The sequence below is a fragment of the Tachysurus fulvidraco genome, chromosome 8, assembly GCF_022655615.1.
Source record: "Tachysurus fulvidraco isolate hzauxx_2018 chromosome 8, HZAU_PFXX_2.0, whole genome shotgun sequence".
Classification (NCBI taxonomy): domain Eukaryota; kingdom Metazoa; phylum Chordata; class Actinopteri; order Siluriformes; family Bagridae; genus Tachysurus; species Tachysurus fulvidraco.
In genome coordinates, this window is record NC_062525.1 from 15864988 (window position 1) to 15875800 (window position 10813).

At 37.1% G+C, this 10813-nt stretch overlaps 1 protein-coding gene across 4 annotated transcripts; it reads right to left on the minus strand.

Moving 5' to 3' along the window:
• Positions 1-111: 111 nt before the first annotated feature.
• Positions 112-8423, minus strand: cbx7b (chromobox homolog 7b). Of its 4 annotated transcripts, none has more exons than XM_027137642.2 (7): positions 8070-8423; positions 7236-7279; positions 7013-7078; positions 6845-6911; positions 6455-6737; positions 5693-5793; positions 112-2516 (listed from the first exon to the last, which is right to left on the minus strand). In XM_027137642.2, the coding sequence occupies exons 1-7, from the start codon at positions 8136-8138 to the stop codon at positions 2427-2429; spliced, it is 720 nt and encodes a 239-aa protein (XP_026993443.1). In that variant the 5' UTR covers positions 8139-8423; the 3' UTR covers positions 112-2426. The 4 variants fall into 4 exon arrangements, with proteins under 4 accessions (XP_026993443.1, XP_026993442.1, XP_026993445.1 ...); XM_027137644.2 differs by lacking the exon at positions 112-2516 and adding an exon at positions 6079-6198 and having other exon boundaries at positions 5659-5793; XM_027137641.2 differs by lacking the exon at positions 112-2516 and having other exon boundaries at positions 4951-5793; positions 8070-8421.
• Between the last annotated feature and the right edge of the window lie 2390 nt (positions 8424-10813).

The following is a 10813-nucleotide window of genomic DNA, read 5'->3' on the forward strand; positions in this document are numbered from 1 at the left end:
GGAAATCATGTTTGGTGGTTTTACATTTTCTAGGGTTTTCCATTCTTAGTACTTTTCTAGTACTTTCACTAAGATGAACAAAGGACACGGAGTATATCCAATGGGGGAGCATTGATTTCTCACATTTAACTTTATTACAATATAAAAGCACATGTCTAATAATATACAAATACTGCCATGTATTCTGGCATCACAAAACCAGGATATCTGTAAAGTGCAGATTTTCGTAATTGGATCTTGGTAATATGATTAATATTAACATTGAGTACCTTTTTATTATTTATTAAAAGACCGTACAAAATTTCTACCCTAAACACTGTGCAATTACACTTGTCAAAAAAAACAAAAAACAAATACAGTGTAGGTTTAATGCAATGAACTTTGGGTGTTTGTGTATGTATATATGTATGTACAGTATGTATACACAAACACATTACAGGGTGAATACCAAAGATACATAGAGGCAGACATACGCTTGCATTTTCTGGCTAAATGTGGAACAATGGATGCTACAAAGTGCTGTATAAAAATTACATTTGTAAGTAAATGAGGAGGTAGTAAAATTGAAGCAGGCAGGGATGCAGATTTCTTCTGCAAAAGGTGGTGGAAGTTTCAACATTATGATATCTAATGAATACCATATTAAAAAGGGAAACCAATGTGTGGGTTTTTATATTTAGAAATTAATATTAGTAATACAATCAAAGTTTTGTTTCTATGAACATGGAAAAACGAGTTATAAGAAATGACAGTTTTTATTTTGTAGGCTAATGATTTGGAGTTAAATACTGCATTGGTTAAACAAGGCTGTACCATGAGTAAGATTAGCATCTCACACTGTATGAAGAAATGCCTGTTCACAACAATAGAAATGGAAAGACATCACAGGCTGGAAGAAATAGTGACAACCAGAACACACACATACAGGTACAGCTCCAATAATGTGTGAAAACCATAAAAGGATTAAATTTAAAAAAGAAACTTATCAATACAATGTGTATATTTGTTTGAGAGAGAAACTTTTGACCCCATTTACACAGTTATTTCATGTGCAGTGGCATAATTTACTTTTTTAAAGAAACAGATCCAGATGCCTCCTAAAATAGACGTTTAGCTGTTTTGTTTCTCTGCATTGGGCCAAACTCAAGTAAAGTAATGATTTATACTGTAAATAAGCATGGACCAGGCAAGTTTGTAGCAGGGTTTCTTTTCTGTACCACACATGGGAATATATTCAGCGATACCACAGTGATGCTGATTTCTTGAATCAGGCTGAATCAGATTTTGTTTTGTTTGTTTTTCACCTCTTGCTTTTCACCTTTTACCAGGTAAGTCTAAGGACACAATACTACATATGCCTTTTTTTTTTTTCAACAAAAAAAAAAAAAAAAATGAAGAAAACTGTTATAGCATGTTAAATGAAGGTGATAACAGGATGTTAAATACAACTTTAAACCGATAAAAGTATTCAAATCAAATATAATTTGTTAATAAATAAAAAGTATATTGGTGGCGATTTGCTGTGGTACAGGAGGAATAAACAATTCAGGACATTATGGCACAGGAAAAGAATCAACTTTGGTGAAAGAATAGAACTTTGCTGCAATAACATTTACAGCTAAACCAGTAACTAGTGCAAATGCATGTGATTAAAATCTTGCTAGTATGCAATACACATATACAACACATAAAACAGTTACATGTAACCGGGGTCTTTCTTTCAGTGACAGCTTACATACTGTTGCAATAACACTATGCTGCTGGTAAAACATTTCGCAGATCAACTTAACCAAAATAAGCCGTTACACATGTATTGGACCATAATAACAATGCTCAGACTAAACAATGATTACATGTTTTATGAGAGAAGTGGGTGCAATACACAACATTTCCAGATAAGCATGGCATTTAGGAATTTTGTTTACAATGCTTCAGCTTATAGAGAAGATTATAAAAAACTAGAACATTATAAACAGTTATGGATATCTAGGATCATTTTCCCATGTTGTAGAATAAATGCTGAAATGTTGTACATTTATGGAGATGTTGCCTGTTTCATAAATGACCTTTTTTTTTTTTTTTTTTAACCAAAACTGCCAGTGGTACATGTTTAAAACTACTAAGAATAATAATAAGACTAATTACAGTCAAAATGTCAGCATTATTGGTCAAGCTATAAAAAATTGTCTTAAAACCTGGAAATAAAAAATGGGTAGTGGTAGAGTTTGATATAAAACAAGGTTTTTAGCTTTTGACATGGCAACAGCCTTTAATATGAAGGAAATTACTTAATTATTAAATTTAATCCTGATTGAAGCATTAGGTTGTTTGTACAGTTGCCTGGTGGCAGCACAGCATGGTCGTGTCAGCTTTAAGTGGTCATGAGCTCAGCTACAACATTTAAGGAAATTTACTGACCATGCTGTTTATATTTTTTGCACATTCGATTCTGGCACAGAGCATGCGATGCTGACCGCAGAATTCACCTGTGCCATGCTCTCTCCTATCTTTTGCTGCTGTAAGTGAAAGTAAATTGTTAGAAAATGTATTATAATATGTATTATAATAACATTTGAAATTCTAAGGAGATTATGATTAAGGACAAGAGATAACTGTATTTTCTAGGATTGAATACTTAAATAGTAACTAAATGTGGATTGGCTTGTCATGATTAATGATTAAGAGAAGGGGTGCAAAGAAATGATAATATTCTTCCATGACTTGTTTACAATGACATTTCTGTCAGAGGTACTCAATACAACAGGTATGTCCTGTTGCTGTGACATCAACACTGTCAATACTAATCATTTAATAATCACATCATACTTTAATACAATACTAAATCATATAAAAAAATTAATTTCCAGTTTCCTAAAAAAAATTCATCTTGAGAACTCACAATTTGTATTTAAATTTAAGTGTGCACAGGAGTGTCCCTTCTTTGCTGATGTCTGCTAAGCAATTTTATTTACTTATTTTGAGTTACAAATTAGACTATGTATATCTAAAGTGTACTTTTACATGTACTTAAATAAACACACCTGCAAGTAGCAGTACAATGTAGGTATACATAGCTTCGGTATCTTTTCTATTCACTCTCAGGCGTCAAATATAAAACTGCAATTTGAAATTTGGATCTGCTTCATTGATATCAACAGTGTATATATAGGTGCATCTCAATAAAATAGACTGTCGTGGAAGTTCATTTTTTTTTCAGTAATTCAACTCAAATAGTGACACTCGTGCATTATATAAATTCAGAACACATACTGAAGTCTTTAAAGTCTTTGGTTCTTTTAATTGTGATGATTTTGGCTCACATTTAACAAAACCCACAAATTAAAAAAAATTTAATACTTCATAAGACCAATAAAAATTTTTTTTTAGTGAATTGTTGGCCTTCTGAAAAGTATGTTCATTTACTGTACAAGTACTCAATACTTGGTTGGGGCTCCTTTTGCTTTAATTACTTCCTTGGCATGGAGGTGATCAGTCTGTGGCACTGCTGAGGTGGTATGGAAGCCCAGGTTTATTTGACAGTGGCCTTCAGCTCATCTGCATTTTTTGGTCTTATTTCTCATTTTCTTCTTGACAATTCACCATAGATTCTCTATGGGGTTCAGGTCTGGTGAGTTTGCTGGCCAGTCAAGCACACCAACTTGCTTTTGGCAGTGTGGGCAGGTGCCAAATACTGCTGGAAAATGAAATCAGCATCTTTAAAAAGCTGGTCAGCAGAAGGAAGCATGAAGTGCTCTAAAGTTTCTTGGTAAATGGGTGCAGTGACTTTCATTCATTCATTTTCTACCGTTTATCTGAACTATCCTCGGGTCACGGGGAGCCTGTGTCTCTCAGGCTTCATCGGGCATCAAGGCAGGATACACCCTGGACGCAGTGCCAACCCATCGCAGGGCACACACTCTCATTCACTCACTCACGCAATCTCACACTACGGACAATTTTCCAGAGATGCCAATCAACCTATCATGCATGTCTTTGGATCAGGGGAGGAAACCGGAGTACCCGGAGGAAACCCCCAAGATACGGGGAGAACATGCAAACTCCACACACACAAGGCGGAGGCGGGAATCGAACCCCCAACCCTGGAGGTGTGAGGCGACCGTGCTAACCACTAAGCCACCCTTCAGTGACTTTGGTTTTCAAAAAACACAGTGGAGCAATACCAGCAGATTACACTGCACCTCAAATCATCACAAACTGTGGAAACTTAACACTGGACTTCAAGCAACTTGGAATATGAGCTTCTCCACCCTTCCTCCATACTCTAGGATCTTGGTTTCCAAATGAAATACAAAACTTGCTCTCATCAGAAAAGAGGACTTTGGACCACTTGGTGAACCTCTGAAATTGTCTGTGGTTCAGGAGTGGCTTAACAAGAGAAATACAACAACTGTAGCAAAATTCCTTGACATGTCTGTGTGTGGTGGCTCTTGATGCCCAGACCCCAGGCTCAATCCATTCTTTGTAAAGTTCAACCAAATTCTTGCACCGATTCTATTGGTTGGTTGTGCATCTTTTTCTTCCAGACTTTTTCTTTCTACTCAACATTCTGTTAACATGCTTGGATACAGCACTACAGCACTTGAACAGCCAGCTTCTTTGGCAATGAATGTTTGTGGCTTACCCTCCTTGTGAAGGGTGTCAATAATTGTCTTCTGGACAACTGTCAGATCAACAGCCTTCCCCATGTTTGTGTAGCCTAGTGAACCAAATTGAAAGACCATTTTGATGGCTCAAGAAACCTTTGCAGGTGTTTTGAGTTGGTTAGCTGATTGGCTTGTCACCATATTCAAATTTCTTTGTGATTATAATTGGTAGGTTTTTGTTAAACATGAGCCACAATCATCACTTAAACTACTTCAGTCTGTATGTACTGAATGTATCTAATACACGAGTTTCACTATTTGAGTTGAATTACTGAAATAAATGAACTTTTCCACAACATTTTTCTTTATTGACATGCACCTGTAGATATAGCATGACAGACTAGCAAACAGACTTCAAGTTAAAACTAGAATTAATTTTCTGGTTACACAATTGCACTTTTGACTATATAGTACACAATTATCAAAGAGATTTATTTATAATTGAACGATCCAGTGTTCCCATTTGAGTCTAGTTCCTCTCAAGGTTCTTCTTTGTATTGTCTTACAGAGTTTATCCTTGCCTCCATCATCCCTGGCTTGCTCATAAGGGATACATTTCTACATTTAAAATGTATTTACTGTATATATATATATATATATATATATATATATTTATATATATATATATATATATATATATATATATATATATATATATATTTCTGTAAAGTTGCTTTGTGACAATGTCCATTGTTAAAAGTGCTATACAAATAACATTGCATTGAACTGAGTTGAGCATGAAGTGGAGACTTCCCAGGCTGAGGATTTTTGCTCTACTAATCATAAATTTAGCATAAAATGTTAAAAAATATCAGTAGAAAGAATTATGTAAAACCTCAATACATGTAGTGCATTCAATAAAGTCTCACATTCCACGTCTCCCTCCTTCTGTCTCACTTGACATCTTCATCCTTTATAATGTTTCTGTATTATAGTTCCAGTTCCCAGCTTCTAAAGAAGCCCTTTGCAACCAAAGCCTCTCTAAAAGTAACTGTCAGAGAATTGATGGTGACATCTGTCACAGTTACCTCCTCTAGACCCATAACTGGCCTCCATTCCTCACACACTGGAGACACTGCCATTTCCTCTGATCCAGGTAATGGACTCCAATCCTCTATGTCCACATTACCTGATTTTGAAAAAGAGTGTGTGTGTGTAAGAGAGAGAGAGAGAGAGAGAGAGAGAGAGAGAGAGAGAGAGAGAGAGAGAGAGAGAGAGAGAGAGAGAGAGAGAGAGAGAGAGAGAGAGAGAGAGAGAGAGAGAGATAGCAATCTTTAGATAGCAATTCCATGAGGTAAACACAAATCAAATATTTTTGCAAAGGCAAAGTATGGGAAAACATATTTCAATAAAATATATGGCTAGCAAGAACAAAAATTGACACAAACAATGGCCCTCCATTTTGGCTACAGACTGTTTATAGGGGACTTTTGGTTTCAGGGATGTTTGGCAGGGTGCCACATCCATAGAAGGTGTGGGGACAGCTCACATGAAGCCTCACACGCATATACATCTTGAAAATCTCCACTGATGACTGTGATATATATAAAAAAAATGCAGATACAATATAGTAAAAATTAAATCAGTATGACAGGAAAAAATAAACCATTATGGCTGTTTAATAGGTTGTTGCTGATGCTTTCAATTTTCACAAAAAATAAACAGTTGTGCTACAATAAACAGGAAATCCAATCTGGATGATTTAGACCAGTACACAAACACATCTGATCAGTTAATAACAATGAACTTAAATTGAGAAGTTTATTGTTCTGGTACTTTCCCTGACTCACTGTTTAGAGTTGCCTCTACAGTCTCGTCCCCTCTCATAAGCTCCTCTTCATAGTTGTCATCCTTCTCCAACTCTTCCCAGTCCTTCACTGAAGGGTCTTGGAGCTTTCTCTTCTTTATTTTTTGATGAAGTAGATGCCCATATACACTATTTTCTGTGGAGCAGAATTTCTGTGCTGCATGTCCAGCCTGTACATCAAGGGGGTGTGTAAGAGATAGGTGCAGATGTCCCGAAGACGTCTCTACTGCTTTGTGTGCACTGCGGAGATCCATTGAGTAAATGCCCTTTGGGGTAGAGAATAAAAGTAAGAAGGAGTACAGCAAAAATGCATGATGCTAGGATGGTACAGTCGATAAGAAGGAAAGTAATGGTAGAACATGCCAGTCATTACCTGTACAAAAAGTCTTTTCGGTTTAGGTCCTCTCTTACGCCAACCCACTGCTCTGTCCTTATGTTCTCTGTTGCAAAATTGAATTGCGAGGTCAAGAAATATAATTTCAAATAAATCAAGAGAATAATCTAATCAGTTTTTATACTGCTTCCTGATAACAAAGCTCACTTCTCCTCAAATGCCAAAACAAGCCGGGGATCCAGGATATGCTCCTCAGGTTCCCAAGTGCTGTACCTGCAAATTCAGTATGTATGTATGTATGTATGTATGTATTTATTTATTTAGTGATAGTTGTCATGAAAATATTTATATAAATAGAAATGAACAGATTATTGGATTGAAAGTTTCTGTTAATTATTTACAAACTTGGGATTTATTGATATATACTTACTTTGGGGGCCACCCCTTCCATTTTAGTAAATATTCCACATGCCCCTGTAACAATAAAAAATAAATAAATAAATAAAGCTTTAATAATCTTTAGTTGGCATGACGTAATGTTGCATGACGTATAAGGAAACACTGGAGAACGACCCCAAAAGCTCCTGTTAAATTACATTGTAGTCAAAACACAGTGACGCACATAAAGAGAGCTACAGGCAGCTTTAGAGTGAATAACCACGGAGACTGTCATTAAGTCGCGCTTTTAAAAGAGAATCGCACTGGCTGATTCGTGCATTTGGCATGAAACCTTAAGTGACTTTTAAGTGAAATGTTTTAAATCCCTTTATCAGGTCATATCCCTGTAGCAGAGGGTGTCAGTGCGCGCGCATCGCATCACAGCTCAAGCGCCGTCATTCCCATTAACACTACCTACGCAGTATAATAACAAAACATAAAAACATGTCTAATAATGCCTCGAAAGTAGGCCACCGCATCACCAAGACTTATACGTGTAATCCTATAACAGCTTGTCGTTTAACTTCAGCCCAGTTAGCGCTATTTGAGGATACTGCGCACGGCGTGTTAAAGCTTTGGATCGGATCACCAACTGGTTTCATAACCAAAACGATACACACGTTTGTTTGTCTCTCTTCTTGAATGCGTTAAATCACGTTGGTAAAGCGATCACTGGGCTCCCCGCCCTCCTTAAGCGTGGTGTCGTGTTAATGATGGAAACATTGAAGCTGCTTGAAATCCCCAAGTAGAAAAAAAAAATGCACCGGACACTTCTGCAAAACAACATAAACAACACAGACTCCAGCTCTCACTGTGTCCCTCTTACCTTCCTCACTCTTTTCTTTCTGATCGATTCCACAGCAAACACTTGTTCTCCGATTGCGGACAGTTCCATGGGATTATTTGCGCTTTTAATGTCTTAAACAGTATCTTCAAAATAACCCTGGAGCTGTGTGTAGATGTATTTGGAAAATGAAAATGCGCGTTGCTCGTTAAAGTCAGACGAATCGGTGATGTCTTCCTGCTTTTATCTTACTGTTTTCTTCGCAGTTTTGCTTTGGCTTCAGTTTTCAAAGCTTTTCAGCGTCCCATTTCCTCGTACTAGATCTTTCTGCGCGCACGGTGACTTTTAAAATCTGCGACACATCTGCATGGCTCAGCGCGCCCCCACGCGCACAGCCCTGCGCTATCATTTTGGAAAGCCAAAAGTGCCATAAGCATTCGTTTGTTCATTCATTAGTATCCTTTGTCAGGGTGGAAGGGGATCCAGAACAAATCTTGGGGACTCTAGAAATGATTTGTTAATATACCCTGTCCATTGCAGGGTATCATGCACAGTCATATCTATTGACAATACAGTTTATCTGTAATTGCCAAAATGCCAAACTCAGCACAGATTGTAACTTAACTCTAGCTCAGGCACTGTGAGGGGGCACCACCATGATGCCCTTTCCCAAAACAACTAGACAATCATCTTTACTGAATAAACACACAACACTCACATCTAGTTCTTATCTTCAGAATTCACAACAATCTTTATAACAACCTAGGGCACATTGCACAAGCAAACATAGACACATTTGCAGTGTCCACATTATACTTTTTTTCTGCAGTATTTTGTAATGCATATAATAAATGTAACCCCTTTATCCAAAGTCTTTCTAGGGAAAACAAACCAGGGATATAAAGCCATTCATTCATACATTCATGCATAATTTGATAAAATAGTACACAAGGGTCCTGAGAATGAATTAAACATGAGGTAATAGCCTACGCAAGTTGATAAAAGGATACTAGAGTATTAGGAACTATATTACAGACTAAAATTTTATCTCCAGAATCAAACACACAAACAAAAATATTTTCCTCTTTTCAGACATGGCACAGGCCTTCGTCCATGCTAAAAGTTTTGTAAATCTTTTGGCTTTCCATATCAGAGAACTTATCTGTAGCCTTCCAGGACATACATTAGTAGGTCAATGGAAGTTTACATTTTATGGCAATTTCAAACTGATGCCAAGTGCCATTATATACAGTAGTGTGCAAGTGTTTGCTCCCTTCCTGTTTTTTTTTATTTATTTTTTTGCACGTTTGTCACATGTTAAATGTTTCAGATCAAACAAATTTAAATATTAGTCAAAGAGAACACAAGTAAACACAATATGCAGTTTTTAAATGAAGGTTATTATTAAGGGAAAACAAAATCCAAACCTACATGGCCCTGTGTGAAAAAAGTGCTTGCCCCTAAACCTAATAACTGGTTGGGCCACCCTTAGCAGCAAGAACTGCAATCAAGTGTGTGCAATAACTTGCAATGAGTGTTACGGTGCTGTGGAGGAATTTTGGTCCACTCATCTTTGCAATATTGTTGTATTTCAGCCACATTGAACCACCTTTTTAAGGTCATGCCAAAGCATCTCAGTATGATTCAGGGCAGGACATTGACTAGGCCACTCCAAAGTCTTCCTTTTGTTTTTCTTCAGCCATTCAGAGGTGGACTTGCTGGTGTGTTTCGGATCATTGTCCTGCTGCAGAACCCAAGTTTGCTTCAGTTTGAGGTCACGAACAGATGGTAACACATTGTCCTTCAGGATTTTTTGGTAGGCAACAGAATTCATGGTTCCATTTATCACAGCAGGTCTTCCAGGTCCTGAAGCAGCAAAACATCACAGACCATCACACTACCACCACTATATTTTACTGTTGGTATGGTGTTCTTTTTTTTTTTTTTTTAAATGCAGTGTTACTTTTACCCCAGATGTAATAGGACACACACCTTCCAAAAACTTTTGTCCCGCCACAGAGTATTTTCCCAAAAGTCATAGGGATCATCAAGATGTTTTCTGGCAAATCTGAGACAAGCCTTTGTTCTTTTTGCTTAGCATCAGTTTTCATCTTGGAACCCATTTTTGCCCAGTCTCTTTCTTATGGTGGAGTCATGAACACTGACCTTAACTGAGGCAAGTGAGGCCTGCAGTTCTTTGGATGTTTTTGTGGGATCTTTTGTGACATCTTGGATGAGTCGTTGCTGCGCTCTTGGGGTAAATTTGGTCAGCCGGCCACTCCTGGGAATGTTCACCACTGTTCCATGCTTTTGCCATTTGTGAATAATGGCTCTATCTGTGGTTCGCTGAACTCCCAAAGCTTAACTTTTTCAGACTGATAGATCTCATTTACTTTCTTTCTCATTTGTTCCTGAATTTTGTTGGATCTCAGCACGATGCGAAGCTTTTGAGGCTCCTTTGGTCTACTTCACTAATCAGGTCTGGGTGTGGCTAGAGAAATTAAACTCAGGTGTAATAAACCACAGTTATGTTTTAACAAGGGGCAAACACTTTTTCACTCAGGGCCATGTAGGTTTGGATTTTGTTGTCCCTCAATAATAAAAACCTTTAAAAACGGCATGCTTTGTTTACTTGTGTTATCTTTGAATAATATTTAAATTTGTTTGATGATCTGAAACATTAATGTGACAAACATGCAAAAAAGAAAATAAATCAGAAAGGGGGCAAACACTTTTTCACACCACTGAATCTGCATTCAGCACATAAACAGAAATCCAACCACCAA

Coding starts and splice junctions, on each gene's coding strand:
- cbx7b (XM_027137641.2), bottom strand. CDS start 8,138: ATGGAACTGTCCGCAATCGGAGAACAAGTGTTTGCTGTGGAATCGATC. Junction 7,079..7,235: donor TGGAAGGGGTGGCCCCCAAA/GTAAGTATATAT, acceptor CTGAATTTGCAG/GTACAGCACTTGGGAACCTG. Junction 5,794..6,454: donor TGTAGAGGCAACTCTAAACA/GTGAGTCAGGGA, acceptor TTTCAAAATCAG/GTAATGTGGACATAGAGGAT.